Source organism: Lactuca serriola, chromosome 8, assembly GCF_051521515.1.
Source record: "Lactuca serriola cultivar US96UC23 chromosome 8, Lser_US96UC23_V15, whole genome shotgun sequence".
In the NCBI taxonomy this organism is placed as follows: Eukaryota; Viridiplantae; Streptophyta; class Magnoliopsida; order Asterales; family Asteraceae; genus Lactuca; species Lactuca serriola.
Window position 1 is genome coordinate 69,755,442 of NC_136415.1, and position 23,122 is coordinate 69,778,563.

Here is a 23,122-nt window from a genome sequence, read left to right on the forward strand (position 1 = left end):
AACTTATGTCAAAACTACCATTACAAATTATTAAAGATAAATTGTGATTTATGTTATTTTGGATTTTTTATGGTATTTATATTTTTTATAATTATTCAACAAAAAAATAATACATAATGGTCATTTTAATAATCCAACACAACAATTTAGACGTTTCAACCAAACAACATGATAAAATTCAGATACTAAAAATGTTCAGACCTTCTTCGAAATTCAGACATTTTAAAAAAATTAGATCTTAAAAATTAAGATCCTACAAAAAAACATTTAAGTTATTTTCCCTTGGATGAATTATCTATTAATATTGTTTGGTATGCAACAAACTAATAATTCTTTGAATGAGAGATCCTACACTACAACGGCTGGACTCAAACAAGAGTTGCGAAATAGAGCTAGACCTACCCTTCTGAAATTATTTCGTCTTCGCAATATGTAACTTAACATATTCATTTACTAGCTAGTAAAAGACAACTAGAACTCCTAAAAGCACAAAACAAGCAACATTCAAGCATTAAATACACATAATCAAACATATACTATTCAGGCCATCATACTGACTAATCTGTACTAGCATGCAGTTCATAAAGCTGATACACATATAACAGGCACATAAGGCATCATTCCTAGATCCTTAGCCCTAATCTAGCAAACAGTTCTAATAAACATATCATAACATAACTTGTATGGGTAATTTGGAAGTACTTACTTGAGCTCGGCTGATTGCATGCACCACACCATTTTCTCATTTTCAAAGTTCTTTTCGCTTTTTCTAAAATTCTTTTCTTTTTCTAAAAGTCCTTTTTATAAAATGGTTTTTCTTTTGAAAAATTGTATAGTAATTCCTTAGTTTGAGTTCAAACACATCCAAGAGTGTGATCGAATCCCTCAAACCAAGGCTCTCATACCAACTTGTAACATCCCAAAAATATAGTCCAAAAATTTCGTTTTAAATCATTTAAGAAAAACCCATAATTCATAAAACAACATAATGAAATCACATATCCTGTATCTCAAACATCATATCAAGGTACTATATCAAAACCATGTAACAAAATATCAAAGTCTAGAATATCCCAGGTTGAAAACTGTGGTGTATGCCATGCACCCCGAGCTCTTCCCCTTGCTACCAGAAGTACCTGAAACCAAAACTGAAAACTGTAAGCACGAAGCTTAGTGAGTCTCCCCAAACTACCACATACCATACACATATACATGCAACTAGGAGATATGGGCCCCACCCACACTCATGGAGATATGGACCCTGCCCACACTCTGTTAACTGGGAGATACGGGCCCCACCCACACTCTGTTGGCTATGAGATACGGGCCTGCCCACACTCAGCTACTATGAGATACTGGCCCCGCCCACACTCGGCTTCTATGAGATACGGGCCCCGCCCACACTCGACTGGTATGAGATACATGCCCCGCCCACACTCAGCTACTAAACATACATAAGAGTATCACACAGACAACAAATATAACTAAATCTATCAATCAGTCATATATATCCATACTCAAATAAAGCTATGAGATATGGGCCCCACCCACACTTGACTACTATGAGATACGGGCCCTTCCCACACTCGGGTACTAATCACACATTTTTCGGGCCAACCTTGGTGCCTTCGACCCATTCTACTGGAGGAAAAGTCACTTCTCAAGCTTTCTGGTGAAATCTTGTGCGAGGAATCTCTGATGGATGCTCCAACAACTCCCCGACTATCATCAACACAATACACGTAGTCAAAATCTGATAATCTTTCACATGGTAAAATGACCATTTTACCCCTGGTCATAGTCAACATTCTGATTGACTTAACTCGCCGAGTTGATCTATCAACTCGTTGATTTCTGCTACTCAATAACAACCCTAAAATCACGATCCAACTCACCGAGCCATTCCCCCAACTCGTCGAGTTCTCTGTCCACTCATAGTCATAATTAAATGAGTCAACTCGTCGAGTCATCCTCAGACTCGTCGAGTTCTGCTTACTCAGAATCGGGACAACCTGTCTCAACTTGTCAAGTCCTTCCTTGGACTCGTTCGAGTTCTTTAACCTCCAAGTCCAAAACTATGCCCAGCTCGCTGAGTCATTTCCTAGACTCAACGATTTCACTCATTAACAGAAAGGGTTGGGGAATCACAACCCGACTCACCGAGTCGCATGAGCAACTCGTGGATTCCCTCAAGATCTTAATCCATTCAGTCGATTCCAGTTGGGTTCATTGCCCCCAAAGCATAGACCTAGACCCCTAAGGTCCTTATGTCACGTAAAGTTTCCAACTTTATGTGCATGCATGGGGCTTTTAGCTCAAAAGGTCCAAAAAGGTGGCTCATAAGGTGCATGGGACTCCTATGGCTATAAAGTTGGCACCTTTATGCCATGGAGTTCTTTAAGGACCTAGATCTGCAGTAGATACACCAACTCATGCTTGCACTCATGAATGGTTCCAACATGTACTCCAAAATGCCCTAACCACCCCAAAAGAAGATCTAGAAAAAAAATGGACAAGGTTTAGACTTGATTACCAAAAGTGAATGAAATATGATGTTGCTTCTGGATCTACAACCTTTTCTTGGAGTCCTTTAGCTTCTTCTCCTTCTCACAAGCTTCAAATCACACCAAATCACTCAAAAATGGTTCACACACTCACACAAAGCTCAAGCTCACTGATTAGGGTTTTCTGGACAACAGGAGACGATGAGGGAGGCCACAAAGGGGTGTTATGTTCTTTAAATAGGGTGCCAAACCCTCAAAATTAGGGTTTCATTCTAGCAGTCCTACTCGCCGAGTCGGGGCTTCCCAACTCGTCGAGTAGACTTCAAACCCCACGCCCCTCTCTATCTCTACTAGACGAGTTTGGGGCTACCAACTCGTCGAGTTGCCTTGTGAAATTGATCAAATAAATATTTAAATACGTACCAGGGATCTAGGCATTACATTCAAGTTCTTACACTAAATGCCATGGGAACCCCCGGGGTATTCCATGCGAGTATAACAAAGGACAACTAGCATATCACATATCATGTAATCAACTTGCATTCCACATAACACATAATGGGACAACTTTGTTGCCTTCGACCCATTGGTATGGTGAAGAGACTCACCTTAGTCTGCTGAGCACGAAAGTTGCTCGCCTAACAGTCCAAAACCACCACGCTGAACGATAATACCATTAACCCAAAAATTAGGATTGAATATAATCTAATTAAAGAACCCAATTACCCAAGTCCAAGTCCTTTCATAATAGCCCAAGAGTCTTCCCTTGCTAATGGGCCCAAAGTCCATATCTAAAACTATTAATGGGCCACATGGCCCAGTAAGGGCCAACCAACACAACCATGGCCCAAAACAAATTAATCGGACCACTAACCCAAAGTATGACTAGGCCCAAAATTGTTTACAAGCCCACACGAAGCCCAAAACCAATTGGGGAGCGTACGCCAAGCGTACCACTTTAGTACGCTTCGCGTACCGTGTCCTTGGTTGTATGCGCTGCATATGCTATATTACGCCCAACGTACAAGCAGATTAAGCACCGCTTGCATTAAGTGCCTAATACTTGATATTCCAACGTCCAATATCAGATCTAAGCTCATTAAGACATCCTAGGGCATAAAGTTGGCAACTTTATGCCCTTGCATGCTATAAGGGACTTCAAAACTTCATTTTTCATATTAGGACTTCATATAAAGCTTCAAACTCATGCATGGGGTCTAGATAACCCTCAAGCTAGCACCTTTATGCATCTAGCGTGCTCACAAGGCTAAGATCTAACCATGTTAATTATGTGGAGTTGCTCAACTCTCAAGAGAAGATCCAATAACCAACAGAAGGGACAATATAGAAAACCCTAACCCAATCTAATGAATAAGATGGCAAGATTAAGACTTTATACCTCCAGAAGCTCCTTAAGGTGAAGTAGATGTAGGTTCTTGAAGCCTAATGCCACACCAAGCTTGCTCACTAACTTCTTCTTCTTTAATAAGCTCCAAAATGGATACCAACACCTTTCTATGCTCCAAAATCACACTCTCAAAGGAAAACTAAGGTAAAGGGACGAAATGAGACTCTAGAGGCTGATTAGGGTTTGGTCCAAGTGGCTTAAGGATGAATAAATAGGTCTCAAGTTTGGGTTTTAGGGTTTTCGTCCTTTGTCGCGTACGTCCCACATACCTATATGTACGCCCTGCGTACTCAATATTCCTTCGTGATCCTTCCTCCATAGTACGCTAAGTGTACACTTAGGTACGCCAGCATACAAAAGGGACTATTTTTTCCAAATCAAATCATTTCAAGGGATTAGAACGATTTACCTGATTTGGAGTGTTACATCATGTGACCATATGTATTACCTTTAGCCACCTTAAAATCCATTGCACATTATTTCCGATAAAACAAACAAAAAGACATTGTATATGGTCATATTTGGCCACACTATTCGACTGAGGCTAAATGATACATTTGGACACACAAACTATTAAACAACAAAACACCACCATAAAATGCTTACAGCTACATGGATTGTCACATTTATTATATGTGGCTAAATGATGCATATGGTCATACAAGCAATTCATGTGATCATAGGTATTACCTTTAGCTACATTAGAATCCATTGCACATTATTTTCAATAAAACGAACAAAAATATGTAGCATATGGTCATATTTGGCCAAATTATTCGACTGAAGCTAGACGATACATTTGGACACATGAACAATTAAAAACGCCACCATAACATGCTTACAACCACATGGTTTGTCACGTTTATTATATGTGGCTAAATGATACATATGGTCATACAAACAATTCATATGACCATTAGGTATTTCTGTTAGCAACATTAGATTTCTATATATGTCGCTAAATGATACATATGGTCATACAAACAATTCATGTGACCATAGGTATTACCTTTTCACCACATTAGATTTCTATATGTGACAATATATATATATATATATATATATATATATATATATATATATATATATATTAATTATTGATCTCATCGATAATCATTACGATTTTTAAATGTGGAGAAAACAATCCATGATTTTACCAATGATAATTTGCCACACTTTATAATGAAATCGTCACATTTTTCCAAAATGTGGCAAAACAATTTTTAAAAAAGTGTGGATGTAGGTCATTTTTGTTGTAGTGCGACCAACCATTGGAGCCGACAACCTCCCACCCGGATGCCAAAGCATACCCCAAACAACAGCCTAACAACATATAAACATGTCTCGCCCACAAGCCTCTCCTAAGATATCATAACCAAACGGGCCTCTCCCATGGGTCTCACCCAAGATAACATAATTAAACGGGCCTCACCCATGGGTCTCACCCAAGATAACATAACCAAATAGGCCTCACCCACAATCAAAAGTTACACAAGCCTAAACATCTACTCGACCCTAACATCCCTCACACTATGAGCGGCTAAACAAAAATGACAAGTCTAAATCAATCCAAATGAATGTTGTGGTCCTCCTACAGTCATACAAACACCAGCGTAATGGCCTATCTCGGCTAAGAGAAGGTTACGGTCCAGATCGTAGTCTTACAACACTCGTGGGTGGGGATGTCAACGGGACCAAAAGTGAGCGTAAATAGCTGCCCCCAGCCCCCGAAATTACTTTTTGTCCCTACCCCCGCCCCTACCCCTGAATCCCCTGTTCACATAGCCCCTGATCCCGCCGCCAAATACATTCATCACCCCGATCCCGCCCCCGTTCCCCTGTTTTATTGGCTTAAATTTGATTTTTTTTTGCTAAAAAATTGTTGCATTTTCGGCTAATCATATTCAACAAATCAGCAGCATCACATTCAACAAAGCAGCAACATCATATTCAACAAAGTTTTTTCTTTTAATCATTCAACAAAAATCAGATTCAGCAACACATGGAACCACATATTAGATTTAAAAAGTCAACATTATTAATAGTATAACAGTCTAACAGATTAGATTCAGATAACACAACAAACATTATAGGCTAAACTAGCAGAACTCGACAATCACATCAAACACTATAGGCTAAACTCATGAGAGCACTAATAGCCTAAGAGTTGAGTATTAATTTTGTCCAATCAGTAGAAATAAGGGGTAGTAGAAATCAACAATCATTGATATAGTGGTATGGAAGAAAGATTGAGATGAGTGAAACTTCAAAGAGGAAAAGTGGGGTTTTAGTTCACCGGGAAAGCAGGTCAACAATCTGCACTCGGGAGTCGGCAGGCGGAAGATGATCGGAGATGAGGTAGACACATAGACGGCAGGCGATCGAGTATCGACAAAGCTGATGAGTGATGTGTATGATGTCAGTAAATCGAGTATCAACGAATCCGATGGATATTGATTCTTGGCTCTTGTTTGAACTTGGAAGTCGGCAATGCCGATGGATGCTCATTGCTCAACCTCAATGTAGTCAATTGGATAGGAAATTAGGAAGTTAGAAAATATAAACCCTAAAATTATATATATATATATATATATATATATATATATATATATATATATATATATATATATATGGGGCCCTCGTGGGAGTACGGGACGGAGATACCCACTCCCAACCTCGATCTCGAAAATAAACGGGGTTTAATCTCTCCCCCGCTCCCGCTCCCGAATTTTTTAAAATTAGTCTTGTACGACATTGGGGTCCCACGGGAATGGGTTCCCATGGGGGTTTTTGACATCCCTACTCCTGCGATTGCCATGGGCTCCCTGATGGTCTTTCAAACAAGCCAACGAAAATAGCAAGAAAAGCTTACACGAGATAAAACCCTAGTCTACTAGATCCCTAGCAGGTGTTTGGGTCGTACTTCGAACCCCAAAGCCTTCATACAACAAGAACAAGCAGAGACACCCTCGCACAACCCTCAATCTGAGCCTAATATCTAACTCAAGCTCATGTCTCTAACAATGCTTCATGGACAGGGAAACCTCAAATCTTCGGAATCTGCTTCCTTAGTCGCGACTGACTAATTAATATTCCTTGCATAAGCTTCATTCCTGCTAATGACTCGAAACTGCTATCAATTATCCTTGAATGAGAAACTCTAGGATGACATGTACTTTTAAATCTTTCCACCTGAATGAGTGATTCTCCCACACTCGGATTTGACTAAACTCCGATGACCTCATAACTATTCAAATTTCCAAGTCAACCCAAAAGTTCACCACATGGTTCCTAACCACCACTTATGATATCGTCATACATAAGGAATCATAATTTCTCAAACAAAACTCAAGAGCTCCAACATATGACTATGACCCATAACAATGAAACCAAAGAGTTTCAACACATATCTGCAAGTTCACAACCACCACAATCCAAACATATTTAATTATTCAAAATAGAACGAGGATTGATTAAGACATTACCACACAACAAATCATCTAAGATTATAATTAAAAATACAGATTCATAATAAAGAAACTGAAGAAACCAATAAATACTACATCCGACGGAACTGAAGAAACCTGCTAACTCAAGCCCCGACCCTAGGGACTCAAGTTGTTCCATGTTGTTCATCCAGAAACTGCCAGGCTAAAGGTTTTGGATCCAGAACCATACCATCCGACATCAAAGGGCATTCAACATTAACATGGTCTGGCTAACTGCAAAGGAAACATACCCTCGACTCCATAAGACTATGGCCCTGCCTGTAGTGATCTTCCTGATCGCATCTGAAACATCCAAAAACTGACGCACGACAATTACCCCAATAAGCCCGACCACACCTGATGCAAAACCAGTGAGTCTCTCGATCTCCCGATGTCAGTCACTCTAGTCTTCTTGGTTGATGTTGCATATGCAAAAACCTAATCCTACTTCCTTTTCTACTCATCTGTTTTCGGATCTCCGTCCTCAATATATCATGGTAGCGAGTCATCCTCATCTCCTCTGTTGCCATATACTAAGGGGAAAAAATGCTCTCTCCCTAAACTTGGCAGTGATCTCAACCACCGACTCTATAGTCTGCTCAAGTGCCATAAACACTCGTGGTAACTGTTGAACCTTAATTGCCAACATAAAACCTCTCTTGAATCTGGTGACAAAATCCTCCCATGACACAGACTCAATCGCATCTGGTTCGAGGCCCTGGACAACCTCGCACCGCCAATCTCTAAATACGTCGCACATAATACGTGTTGCAAATATGAACTTGGCCTCCGCTGGCACGAAAGACACGCTTCACATCGGCAATCCAACACATACTAATGATCGGCTCCCTATTCCTAAAGAAACGAGGAGCTCCACAAGCATTAAACTCCTTGAAGGTGACTCCGTGATCCCATGGTCAACAATCTTTTAATTCGCCCCACAGATTCCAAAGTCGATCGTCTACCACTACGATCAACTCTTCCCTGACAGTGCTGATCAATCCAAGAAAATCCACTCTCATGAATCTTGAAATCTCCACAGGTATGATGTCGCGGACATCCCTCTCACTCAAATTTGAACCTTCAACACGAAATGTCACCATCCTGAATCTGAAAGATACATAAACATATCAAAATCAGTGCACAATGCAAATCCACACTATGCATACCCACCTATAAGTTTCCTGGTATTCTTGAGTATGAATCCTGTGTTTTCAGTAGTACAACCCCAATACTATCTTCCACACCTATCCATACCCACTTCAAAGATTGTTTCAAGACTCTCATGTCACTTCGCATCACTCCACTAAACTCTTTACACACATGCATATGTGATCAAATTTTAAGGTTTCAAAGGTAAGAATGTCAAATGTAGAAGTGTGGGGACTAAATATTGAAACTTCTAAACTTGAAGGTATAATTTTTAGGGACGTGATCAAATTTTAATGTTTTGCAGGTTAGAATGTAAAATGTAGAAGTTTGGGGACTAAATGTGGAAAGTTCTAAACTTAAATAATTTCACTTTGTCATTATTTTACTCCGTCGTTGACCGATCTATCTATAGAGTTGTGAAGTTGGGAGGTTGGAGAGGAGTCGAGCGCTGGAGGAAATAATTAACCTACTCAAATCGATCCAGCTAAAAGAACAACTTACGGAAGAAACTTTACGGGAATTGAAGTGTAAGAGGTTGAGCTGCAAAGTAAAATCTTAGAGAGAGAGTCTGCTAAAATTTGGCGTTGCTGGGAATTTGAGGTACGTTCTTGAAACTGATAAATTGATAAAGCATAAGTTATCAATAAAGAAGTTGAAGTGTTAATGAAGTTTTGTAAGACTTACTAAGTAAATTTTATTAATGGGTTAAGAAAAATGTTGATCTGGAATGTCAAAAACGTATTGACGTTATCTAGTCAAATCTGTGAAGTTTTTAATTAGTATAGTTTGATGGTAAAATTAATCCGTTTGTGAAGTTGATGAGCTGTTTTGTATGTTATAAACGAATGGAATTAGTGGGAAATGAATCTTAGGATGCGGATATGTCTTGTGGATACAAAAAAGAGAGTCGAACAGGGTAACAGGGAATTTAAATGTGAAAATAATAGGTTTTTGTTGCCTGTTTGTACAGTGGCAAATGAATGGACTTATACCTAATGATGATTATGAGTGTGAAGTTAAGTACATTGTATGATTGTGAATGTTGTAATATAGTGACTAGTGAAGAAATGTTGAAGGTTATAGATGTCCTCTTGTATTACTTGAGATAAATGTTGACACTGAAGTATAAAGATAACATATCTCTTGTGATCCAAAGATGACGACGAGGCAACAATGCTGTGTAAAACTATTGGAGGATCAAGATGTTAATGATGAAAGTGGAACTGTTTAGAAGAAATCCATTTTTTAGTAACTTTGCTGTAAATAGGAATTTCCTGAATCCTGATGGGAAGTTTCATGGTTTTTCATTCAGAAACATTTGAATCATGCGAATCGGAGAGGTTGTTTGTTAACAAGGTAAATGTTGGGAATTGATAGAAAAGAGTGAAGGGGTTGAGGAAAGGTATCCACATACTCAAATCAATTCAAGTTGAAATAAGAAATTAAGGAACAAATCCTATGGAAGTTGATGCACAAGCTTGCGAATTGAAGAGTTTAGAAAGGGAGTCTGCCAAAGCTTGGTGTTGCTGGGAAATTTCGTCCACTTATTTTAAGAAAAATCTCAATGTAGAATTAATAATAAACATCAATTTGTAGAATGTGGCGTGACAACTAACTTACAACATCTATCTCAGTTCATGTCTGTCTTTTGAATCATACATTCATAACTTGCATTATTTATCAAAGGCTTTGTATTGACAAAAAAAAAACAATTGAGAACTAGTTATGAGGTTCTCTAAATGGCAACCAGTGACTTGAATTATGAGTTCTGATGATGTTTTTCAACATGATAACAGGTAGTGGAAACTCACATCTCATTTATATTTCACTTCATTGAATTACTCAAACTGCATAAAGTCTATCTCAACAAATCAACATATCAATGGCATCTTCATCTTCTTCTCCTTCTGCTATGGCCTATTCTTCTCAGTTGTGGAAGTACCATGTTTTTCTTAGTTTTAGAGGAGAAGATACTCGTAAGACTTTTGTTGATCATCTCTACACGGCTCTTATACAACAAGGGATCTGCACTTACAAGGACGACGAAACGCTTCCTCGAGGTGAATTGATCGGTCCATCCCTTAAGAAGGCTATTGAAGAATCGCAGATTGCTGTTATCGTGTTCTCTAAAAGTTATGCAGAGTCTTCATGGTGCTTGAAGGAACTTGCCTATATTATGAAATGCAGGGATACAAGAGGCCAAATTGTTTTGCCCATATTTTATGACATGGATCCCTCTGAAGTACGAAAACAAACAGGGAAATACGGAGAAGCATTTGTGAAACATGAGTTGGAGAACAAGACCATTGTTGAAACCTGGAGAAAAGCACTTGTAGATGCAAGTAATATCTCTGGATGGGAACCCAGGAACATAGCCAACGGGTAATTTTTTTTTCCAGTTTTTATGCTTAATATATATATATATATATATATATATATATATATATATATATATATATATATGTGTGTGTGTGTGTGTGTGTGCGCGCGCTCTACAACACACATATACTTGTATACCTTTATAAAACGGAGGGGATTTGACTACTTCACCTGATCATAACCGAAAATAAATCTGTAGAAAAAAATTATGACATGATTTTCCTAGTTGTGGTTTCTTATGCCAGTGGGCAAATTAAAGGACGTCCCAAGTCCTGCTAGCTCGGATTATGGATTAGCTCAAATTAAGTTATGATGTAGGAACATCTACAATGGAGAGTTCAATGGGAGAGTTGAATGAAGTGGTAAGTCTAGTTGTCATTCAATGGATGAAACTCTACCATTGTGAGATGCCACCTGGACATTCCATGGATTTGGAGTTCAATGACCCTCTTCAATGAGAAAAAGAAGTTTTCTAATTCCTTAATAATTATTATAAATTAGTTTTGGTAATGTTCCATTGAACTTTGTTGAGCTCAATGCATTATAGGAAAAAATTGATAGAGTTGTATGGATTATAGAATAATGATGTGGCAATCCATTTCAATGCATTGTGGATGCCATTAGTTCTTGAATGATAATTCAGAATTCTAAGTCCATAGTTAACAACATCCCATTTTTTAGCTACAACAACAAACCCATCTTGCTTCACTTTTTCCTATTTGAAACTATTCCATCTTTCCGAAGAAATTTGTTACAAACTACTTGTGATATTCACTTTACAAGTTCTCTTTTGTTGTGAAATATGAAAGGTAATTAGGACTCATTTTCATCATCTTAAAGACTATAAACCAAATTACCTCTTTTGTCAACGTGAGCGTATGTTAATTATCTCTGCATATCCATTGTGTAGGCATGAATCAAAAGGCATCAAACAGATTGTTGTCGGAATTTCACACAAGGTGCATGTAACTTCAAGTGCAAATGAGAACCTGATAGGAATAGCTGTTCGCATGCAACGTTTGAAATCAGAGTTACAAATTGGTTCAGGTGGTGTGCTCATGATTGGAATATGGGGGGTTGGGGGTGGTGGTAAGTCTACTCTTGCCTCCTCAGTATATGGTGAAATCTGTAGAGAGTTTGATGGTTGTTGCTTTGTTGAAAATATTCGAGAGGAAGCAAGTAGATATGGCTGTGGAAAATTACAAGAAAAAATTCTTTCAGAAATGAATGTAAACAGAGTTGGGGGAGGATTACGCTTGATAAATAATAGGTTTTGCCATAAAAAGGTTTTGATTGTTCTTGATGATGTCGATCAGCTTGACCAACTGAAAGCCTTGGCTGGATCACATGATTGGTTCGGTGAAGGAAGCCGTATATTAATCACAACTAGAGATGTGCATGTATTAATTGCGCACAAGGTAGATGTAATACACAATATTAGCTTGTTAAACAATGATGAGGCTATGAAGCTCTTTCACAAGCATGCACATCGGGACCAAAGACCATTGGAGGATTATGAGTTACTTTCAAAAGAGGTGGTCTCTTATGCTGGTGGGCTTCCATTAGCACTTACAGTTATAGGTTCTTTTTTGTGTGACAAAAATATTCATGAGTGGAAGAGTGCTTTAGCCAGATTGAAAGATATCCCAAATGATGATATTGTGGGAAAGCTAAAAATCAGCTTTGATGGACTAACAAAGGTTGAGAAAGACTTGTTCCTTGATATTGCATGTTTCTTTAGGTGGGAGAAGAAAGATAGGGCAATGGAGATACTTGATGCTTGTGGTTTTCATCCTGTTATAGGAGTGAAGGTGTTGATACAAAAGGCTCTCATAACTGTTTCAGAATACGGAGAGTTTGATATGCATGATCTGGTGCAAGAAATGGGACACTACATTGTTAGAGTGGAGCACCCTAAGAATCCTGAAAAACGTAGTAGAGTTTGGGAGGATGAAGATGTTCGAAAAATAAGTGCTATGGATGCAACAACGGTAATGTTTAAGATAGCTTTACAAGATATATATATATATATATATATATATATATATATAGAGAGAGAGAGAGAGAGAGAGAGAGAGAGAGAGTCAAGATCAAATAAGAAGGAAAATTTTGGTAGGAAAGTAAGAAGTTTTTTTTTCTACATATTTTTTAGCGAACAAACAAAATGAATCATTAGATGATTCACAAGAAAAAATTCCCAAAAAAACATCTTCTTGATTCATTTTTAAGTAAATTAAGAAAAAATTTACTTTTATGACAATTTTAGTTAATAACAACAAAATCATTGTATAAATGAATAATTGAGATGTTTTTTTGAATTTTTTTTTTTTTTTTTTTTTTTTTTTTTTATGAATCATGTTATTTTTGATGCGTATGGTAATTCATTTGTTTTGTTTGTCAAAAAAATGTAGAAAAAAAACCTTCCTACCAAAAAAAAGTTCTTACCGGATATATATATATATATATATATATATATATATATATATATATATATATATATATATATATATATATATATATATATATATATATATATATATATAAGGGGGCACCATTTTGTTCCTCCATCACAGGAACTTGACAAGATTGAAGCAATAAAGGCTTGTTACGATAGCTTGCTACTAAAAGATCAAAATATTACTCCGATTGTTGCAAACATGAAGAACCTTCGGTATATTGAATGGGAATTAGGTGATCCTGCGAATCCATTGTCAAATAACTTTCCACCAAGGGAGCTTTGTTGTCTTATATTGTCTAGAGCCTTGCAGAAACAACTTTGGGATGGTTGTAAGGTAATTTTTATTGTTTATCTAATTAACAGATGAAAACAAAATCGATGATGAACTATACGTAGTATATATGTAAAGCTTATCCTCCATGCAAATATCCTTTTGTCTTAATAAAAATACAAATTTTCTTGTGTTTTCTTGAAAATAAATAACATATTATTATCAGGGGAGATTTGGATCTTATTTTATTGATTGATAACCATTATAAAACATTGGTAACATTGATTTGTGTTGACAACGCTTTCATTATTTTGTATTTATCAAGTGATTCACATATAATATATCTAATTAACAATCCAACACATCAAATGGAAGGAATTTTATATATATATATATATATATATATATATATATATATATATATATATATATATATATATATATATCTTCCCACATAAACAATGTATAACTGAGAAGTATGTGTCTGTATGCGTGCGTGCCATTTTCCTCAAAATCTTGTCACCTTGATACATTTTTGACTTGTTTGCACTTGTATACAACAGTTGCTGCCAAATTTAAAGATAATGGAACTTTGGTGTTCTAACCTAATCATGACACCAGATTTTGGTGGACTTCCAAATCTTGAAAGATTCAAACTCAAAGGATCTTGGTATTTAGAAGAAATTCATCCATCGATTGGAAGGTTGGAAAAGCTTGTTTCCTTATGTATTGAAGGCTGTGTACGTTTTAAGACGTTTCCACCCATTAGCCGACTAAAGAAACTTGAGACCCTTTCCTTCTCATACTGCCCCGAACTTTTTAATCTCACAATGATCCAACATCAAAACATGGACAATTTACCACATCTTCACTTGGATAATAGTGGGAACAAAGTTGCATCCCATGGAAAATCTTGGACAAACTCTTTTGTTACTTGGTTCAAGTGTTGTAGCAGCAATCTTCCTGAAGTAGAATGTTTTTTAGAGGAGCCTTCTTTACCTCACAACAACATGAAGCGCATAGGGTTTCAGTTTTTTCACAACTTGAAAGAACTTTGCTTACGAAAGTTGGATCTCAGCCGTTGTGATTTGAGAAATGAAGTCATAGGCTCTGATGTTTGGGTGTTACCCAACTTGCAAGAACTCAACCTTGCTGAAAATAAGTTTTCACGATTAAGTTTTCGTCACGTGCAACTTCCTCGGCTCAAATGGCTCAACGTGTCATACTGCTATGACCTTGTAGAATTGTCAGAGCTGCCATTAAGTATAGCTGTTATTATAGCAGATGGTTGTAGCTCACTTGAAACATTTGGAGATATTTCAAACTGTAAATGGTTGTGGAAAGTCTCAGTTCAAGGGGGATACAAATTAGGTCCACTTGGTAGTGACTTATTACTAGACTCCATTCTCCAGGTTTGGCTCTATGTACCTTTTGAATTTCAATTATATAAGCCTAAATGTAAGAATAATTGAATGTGTTTTCCATGGCAGGGAAATGCTATACAAGATCACTTTATCAGTGTTACTCTTCAACATCAGATTCTAAAGGGGTGTGTAGGTAGGCTCTATAGGGGGGACACATTTACAATGCGCCTTCCACATGTTTGGATGGACCCACATACAATGCGCATTCGCCTTCCACATGATTGGTACAATGACTTTTGTGGGTTCTTAATACGCGTTGTTACCAGTGATATGAATGCGGATATAAATATAATCATTAAGCAGGAGCCAGATGAAGATCCTCCATTTGAGCTTTGGCAGGATTCTAAACAAGCAGGGGAGCCCAAATCTGATGGAGATTTAAAGACAAATGTGGGATATGTTTCCTTTAATTCATTGAGACGAACCACATTGTTGAATTTATCATACGATAGTATTTCATTTTCCATAAAGAGGTATTGGACTTCATTTGCAGTTGAGCTCATTTCTAGGAAAGGTAAAGATGACCTCATGCAAACAAGAAACGTCGCAGCAGATTGCTCAGAATTTTGGGATGATGAAGATGATTATAGAAAGCCGTTTAGGATTCAACATGTTTCAAAGTCTTCTATCAACATTTTATGGCGACCTTCGGACAACATTTGACAAACCCACACATAGATCTCTAAATTATTTGCCAGTTTGTAGTCCACGCTCTCAATGTTTTCTTGTATGTTATTATTGTTTAATTTAATGATCATTGTTTTCATTTACTTTTTTGGATTTGTTGTGAATAGAATTCTTGGAAAATGACATTTCCATGTGTATCTCCCCTCCCTTGTTTCCCACTTTCCCCATGGTTAGGTATGTGGTTTTCTCTGTATTCCCTAATTTCACCATTATGAGTTTATTCTCTTCTGCGACCCCCTTTCTATGTCAGGGATTGTTTTTGTTATACCTTTTTTTTTGTTTTGAGGCTTAGCGGTTTCTGATGCAATATGAACCAGACTAACTTCTTATTTAAGAGGAACTTAAAGAAAGAAAAATACAATTAGTGCATAGTGTATATAATTCGAGTTTGTGAACTGAGCCTTTTGCCTGCCAAACTTCTAACCCTAATGCCTTATCAATACTATTATTCTAAGGCTGTGTTTGACACACCATAGCTTGCTGATAAGCTAACTTATTTTTTGAGTTTTTTTAAGTTGTCATGTTTGGCAAATCAAAAAGTAGCTGATAAGCTAACTATTTAAAAAGCTATTTTGAGCAGCTTTTTAAGAACTTTTTAAAAATTTCCCAAATATACCCTTAATTAATTACAAAAAACGTAATTTTCTGAATGTCATTTTACGTCATAATATATATTTTAGCTAGCTTATCAGCTAGTTTTAGCAAACGTTGTTTTTTGTAAGCTAGCTTATAAGCTAGCAGCTAGTTTTTCAGTTATCAGCTAGCTTTTCAGCTAGTCCACAAACATAGCCTAACTTGCTAACCAAAAAATATATATTAATCAATAATAATAAACTAATTAATAATAATAACACTAAGCCCCATAACAATGTAAAAAGTTATTCTAAAACCTTTTAATTATTTTAAATAATAAATCTCTCCCATAATAATGCAAGTCATATCATTACTCCCTTCCAAAAAGCCATATTGTCTTCAACTTCTTCATTTGATTCAACATTTTTCTTATACTGAAATTTCTTTATTGGACTTTGTCTTTTAACATGAGAAACACGCACTTGATTTACATCATTTATTGAGTAGATTAATAAAAGTTATAGAAAATAGAAATGCCAAATATCTAAATACAAAAACAATATTAAAAATCATAGTGGTGTACCTTCACTAATCACATTTACTTCTCATAGTAGCAGCTAGAGAAATGTGATCAAAATCATCTAAACATAACAAATAAGAAATATCTATTAAAATTAATAAAACTATAATATAAAAACTTTTGATTACAATGAAAAACAATAGGAAATGAAATATGATATACATTCTACATAAGTTTCATATGTTTCAATAAGGTTTATTTTATCATAACCACCTTTCTTAATTATATCTTTCAATCTAAGATTAATTTTTTTAAAATCTCAATAAGATGTAGCAGGAATGTCTTTCTTCGGTTCGGGAATTGGTCATATTACAACGAAGATAAAGTAACTATATGATCCAAAAAAACAAACAGATAAAATTTACTTAGGTTAAAACAATATATAAATCTAAAAATAAAAATACATATAAACATATCCAACTTACAACAAGAAACATGACTCGACAGACATATTGTGATAGATGATCCATATTTAGTTGATATTTTCTTTGTTTCAAGTATTCAATCACAAAAATAAAAATATAATCCGACTATATTTGTTTTTGTTTTGATGTATTTGAGTTGGAGATTAGTTATATATATATATATATATATATATATATATATATATATATATATATATATATATATATATATATATATATATATATATATACTATTTTTTGATGTATGAAATATGGAATATGAAATGTGAGATTTGTTCTTGTTCTTGTTCTTTTTTACCACATATTCTCAATAGAAACAAAAAGGCAAAGGTAGTTTTCACAGGAAAAAGAAATGGTATTTGGTAAACATATGTCTGATCACCGGATAACATAGAGCATATTGAAGTAGATGAAGATGAAAATAGCATTGAAGATAACACATTTATAAATGATATTCAAGAAGTTAACACTCGTGAAGTGAAGGATGACAAGCCATTGTTGCAGGAAGTAAACATTATTTCTGTTGCAACAAACAAGAATGCTAGGGGTGCAAAGAAGTGGGTTTGTAAACATTGCAAACAACAGTTCACTAGTTCCTATACGCGAATACATGGAAAGGCGGATTTAGAGTATTATAAGGGCATGCAAATGAATACCCTTGGCTAGTTATTAAAAGTATTGATTTTCTATTGAAAAAAAATATATTTAATATAGTATATTTTAAGAATGCATACTCTTTCCAAATTAATTGCATAGCTAAATAAAAACTTCAATCTAAGAAAACGAAAACTTGGCCTGACAAACTTCATTTGAGGCGATTGACGCTTTTTAGAAGAAAAAAAAGTAAATACTTATACTTATAATTAATAAAAACTAACAAACACCAAAATTAAAAATCTCACAAATCCTAAATTCCTAATCACAAAGTGTAATTTTCTCTCATTATATAATTCAAGATCTTTATTAAATAAATTCCCTTTATAACAACATATTTTTAATTGATAAAAAATTACTATTTAAATGCATACCCTAATTTATTTTTCTAAATCCGCCACCGGATACATGTACACTTTTTTGGTGCTATGCTGGGCAAGACCGTAGAAATTAGAAGGTGTCCGGTTATACTAAATGATCTTGAGAAACGTGAAAGGTTGTTTAACAAAGTCCAAGATGCTGAAAGGTGTAGCACCTGGTTCTTGGTACATATTCTTTTTATATTTTTAACTAAGTGTTTTGCATTTTTTGCCTTGGACTCGGCGAGTTGAAGGACCAACTCGCCGAGTAGAAGTGGGACAGGATGCGGGAATTAAGTGATAGACTCGGCGAGTCGAGTCCTGGACTCGACGAGTAGGCCCTGGCTGGACAAAACCCCTAATCTTAGGATTTGCACCCTATTTAAACATCTCATTCAGTTACCCTTCGTCCCATTTACTCCCAGAAGACCCCCATAGCAAACCCTAATCGTGTGTGTGAAAATCTAAAGCCTTTTGAGTGATTTGGGTGCTTTTGTGATCTAAGAAAGGAAGAAAAAGCTCGAAGAAACAAGAAGAGGTAGAGGGATCCGAGTTGGAGCATCTTCCACAGTGCATTTGAGGTATAAAGCTTATACCTTGCTCATTATTATTATGGATCTATTCTTGAAGGAAGTTAGGGCTTTTAAGAGCCATTTTGGCAACCAACCATGATTGCAAGCATGGTTGAGGGCTAGGGTTTCGGATCCAGGGTTCTTGAGGGATCCTAAGGCAAAAAGCAATTGTTTTAGAACCCATGGGAAGCCTCATGCATGTTGGGAGTTCCTTTTTGAGCCATTTGGGCTCATTCTTCCATGCATGCACATAAAGTTTGTAACTTTACGTGCTAGATCGAGCCTATGGGCTTGGATCTATCTTTTGGTCAAAGGTTGTACATCAGAAATCGAGGATTTAGGGTGTAGACGTTACCGACTCGGCGAGTCCGTTCTTGGGACTCGGCGAGTCCAAGTCATAAAGTCTCATATCTGTTGAGGGTCTAAAGAACTCAACTGTGTGTTAGAAGGACTGTAGAAGGTCAAAAGGAGTGACCCAACGCATTGGACTTAGCCTTAGACCTGGAGTTCATGGGACTCGACGAGTGCTAGAACAGACCCGGCGAGTCCAAGGCAATCTCCTTATGATTGAAGACAAACTCAGCGAGTTGTTCATACAACTCAGCGAGTTGAGGTCAGAACTTGTTCATCAGATGAAGGTGAACTCGATGAGTTGTTCATACAACTCGGCGAGTCGGATGAAGGATCGTTCGATGTTCATATAGAAGATGAACTTGTCGAGTCATCGCCAAACTCGACGAGCCGAATCATGGATGAGGTCGTGTAAAGGGTTAGGGACTCGACGAGTTGACGGCCTAACTCGGCGAGTCGGGTCAACTTGAAATTGACTTTGACTTGGACTTGATTGGGGGTAAAATAGTCATTTTACCCTAAGAGTAGATGTCAGTTTCTGACTGAATGTTTTGTGGGGATTGTAGCCGGAGGATTTCCAGAGCAGCAGCAGAAAGAGACTTCCCACACGGATTATCAGCAACTACTTGTTCGAGGTGAGTTACCTTCCAGTAGCGGTGGGTCTACGGTCAAAATGTCAGTCCACCAGTAGGAGTTGTATGTTAGATGATTGTCTTTGTAATATCATCTAGGTTTGCTACTACCTGATATGTTATATGCTGGAATGATATGTTATATGAGATAGTAGTAGAGTTCGGTTGTTAGGACCGAAGGGTAGGTCAGACATCCCAGATATGTCTGACAGTATGTGATTATATGTTTATATGCTGACATGGTATGTTATATGTGATGGCGGTAGTAGGAGGGGAATAGTCCCCAAGTTCGGTTGTTAGGACCGAAGGGTAGTTCGGACACCCCAGATATGTCTGATAGTATGTTATGTTATGATATATGTGATAGTAGCAGTAGGGGTGGAATAGTCCCCGAGGGTCGGTTGTTAGGACTGACGGGTAGGTCAGCACCCCAGAATGGATTGACATGGGTAGGTCAGCACCCCAGAATGGCTTGACACGGGTAGGACGGCACCCCAGAATGGCCACACGGGTAGGTCGGCACCCCAGAATGGCCGTACGGGTAGGTCGGCACCCCAAAACGGCCGCACCGGGTAGGCCGGGCACCCCATAATTGTTCGGCAGTAAATATGTTATGTGATTGTATGGTATGTGGTACGATGGGGGAACTCACTAAGCTTCGTGCTTACAGTTTACATTTTTGGTTTCAGTTACCTCTTCAGCGAAGGGGAAGGAGCTGGCGCGGTATCGGCAGATCATACACAAACATGTTGGTTTTTCGCACTGGAGTTTCTTGGGATTGTACTCTGACATTATTCTTACTTTTGTGAATGGTTTCAGGCATGAGTTGTGGTTTTTATGAAAAGTTATGATTAGATGATGTTTTCTTATAAATGTTTTTACAAGTCGATTAATTAAAAATGAAATTTTTGGACTTGAAAATTGGGTCGTTACAAAAGGTTGGTGTGTCCCGTGCTTTAAAGAACTCTATAATCAGTAAAAAAAATCTTCCTCTTCTTCTAAGAAACCTATTGAAGATGCATTTGATGTAATGGAAAGAAGCGTTGTTGACTTAAAGATCATGAGAGGGCGTTGCACAAATGGAATTCTGTTTAATGTGCTACGTAATCCCTAATTTTTGGAGATGATTAGTGCTATCAACAAAGCACTTGCCAATTAGAAGCCTTCTTCTAACGAGAAAGCAAGGATGGTTCTACTTGATGAATGCCATAGAGATGTAGAAAAGGATTTAAATCCTATAAAGGATACATGGTATACGCAAGGTGTTTCAATTGTTTCTGATGGTTGGACAAACGTAAAGCACAAGCCACTCATTAATGTCATAGTTGTTAACAGTCGTGGGGCGGTGTTCATGTATGTAGAAGACTTTTCTGGTGTGGAGAAAATTGGAGTTGCAATAGCAAACTATTTGCTTGGAGCCATCGAAACAGTAGGACCAAGAAATGTCCTACAAGTTGTTACAGACAATGCTGCGTATTGCAAGGCTGCCGGGAAGGAAATAGAAAAGGTACACAAACACATTTTCTGGTCTCCTTGTTGTGTGCATACGTTGAATTTGATTTTCAAAGATCTTGCAAATTCGTTTTATTGGTTGATGACAACATATAAAAGAGGAAAAGTGGTTGTAAAATATTTTCTTAATCACAATCATGCTTTGACCATGTTTAGAGATAACTCAACTCCCGAGTTATTAAAGGTGGAAAAGACGAGATTTGCATCTCATTATGTATTATCTAGAAGGTTAATGGATTGTAGAAAAGCTTTGTCTACAACCACCTCCCTTAATTCTTGGTGAGATTGGGTGAAACAAGGAGATGAAAATACTAGGATTATTGGATCAAAGGTTGTTAAAACTATTAGAAGTGAAGAGTTTTGGGAGGATCTGGAGAGCATTTTAGCCATCATAAAACCTATTTTTGTTGAAGTACCATATTTTTCTTAGTTTTAGAGGAGAAGATACTCGTAAGACTTTTGTGGATCATCTATACAAAGCTCTTGTACAAAAAGGGATCTACACTTATTGTAGGGAAATTTAGGGTTTGTGGTGGAGATCTGGATACCAACTTGGGTCGTGATATCACTTTTCGAACTGATATTTCTACACTATGCTTGGATTACAAGAAATTCAGCCTAGGATAATCCAAGTGGACGCTTACGTTTCTAGGCACAGAAAACGTAAGCCAATATGCTAAAGGGTTCTATGAATGTGTGATGAAAAACGAGAGCTAAACACCGTAACCCTCTTCTGTATAAAAAGAGTCGTTTATATATTAAACAAGATTAGGGTTTCATTAGGGTTGGGCCGTCATTAGTTGCATTGGAAGCAAGTAATATTAATCCGGATTAGGGTTACCAAAACTAACAAGTTTCTTTAGTTTTAACATAATCACCCTCAAGTAATATTAATGCCCCTTGGACCCTGCTAGGGGCGCTGCCCCTACACCCCGCCAAAGGGGCAGCCCGGACCCCGACTAGTCGTCGAACTGGCTTCTAATTCGATCTTATAGATGCGTGCACTCCGCACTACTCCATACATATATTAGAGTAAAAATTATGAATCCCCTTAGCTCACATGCTAGTTCCGGTTACTTAAAATGACACCGTGACACTAAAATCACTAACACTTACAAGGACGATGAAACACTTCCTCGGGGTGAATCGATCGGTCCATGCCTTATGAAGGCTATTGAAGAATCATAGGTTGCCATCATCATGTTCTCTACAAACTATGCAAACTCTTCATAATGCTTAGATGAACTTGCACATATCATGAAATGCAAGGATACGAGAGACCAAATTGTTATGCCTATATATATTCAACGATGTGGATCCCTTTGAAGTGCGTAAACAAAAACGAAAATACGGAGAAGCATTTGACAAACATGCGTTGGAAAACAACACCAAGGTTGAATCTTGGAGAAAAGCACTTATGGATGCAAGTAACCTTTCTGGATGGGAACCCAAAAATATTGCCAACGGGTAATTTTCTTCTTTGTTAGTGCACATTTTTATGCTTAAAATGTACTTGCTCCTCTACTATAACTCTGTAAATCATTTATACTTATACCTTAAAATCTGTGAAAGGACAAAGTCGAATTCTTGATGGTCGATGTTTTTTTGAGAACAACTAGTCATGTATAACGCGTTAATGATGCAAATAATTATACTCGTGCTATGCAGTACTAACAATATCTATATTTTAGAA

General features: G+C 37.1%; 2 protein-coding genes across 4 annotated transcripts; both read left to right on the top strand.

Moving 5' to 3' along the window:
• The first annotated feature begins 8,977 nt into the window (after positions 1-8,977).
• On the top strand, positions 8,978-15,913 carry LOC145068577 (TMV resistance protein N-like). Of its 3 annotated transcripts, none has more exons than XM_079015560.1 (7): positions 8,978-9,152; positions 10,349-10,934; positions 11,842-12,922; positions 13,505-13,723; positions 14,224-15,072; positions 15,151-15,474; positions 15,578-15,913. In XM_079015560.1, the coding sequence occupies exons 2-7, from the start codon at positions 10,435-10,437 to the stop codon at positions 15,833-15,835; spliced, it is 3,231 nt and encodes a 1,076-aa protein (XP_078871686.1). In that variant the 5' UTR covers positions 8,978-9,152; positions 10,349-10,434; the 3' UTR covers positions 15,836-15,913. The 3 variants fall into 3 exon arrangements, with proteins under 3 accessions (XP_078871686.1, XP_078871687.1, XP_078871685.1); XM_079015561.1 differs by having other exon boundaries at positions 15,151-15,308; positions 15,388-15,607; XM_079015559.1 differs by having other exon boundaries at positions 15,151-15,913.
• A 5,190-nt stretch (positions 15,914-21,103) lies between these two features.
• LOC145066991 (uncharacterized) lies at positions 21,104-21,712 on the top strand. Its single transcript, XM_079014224.1, has one exon. The coding sequence runs from the start codon at positions 21,104-21,106 to the stop codon at positions 21,710-21,712; it is 609 nt and encodes a 202-aa protein (XP_078870350.1).
• Positions 21,713-23,122: the final 1,410 nt, after the last annotated feature.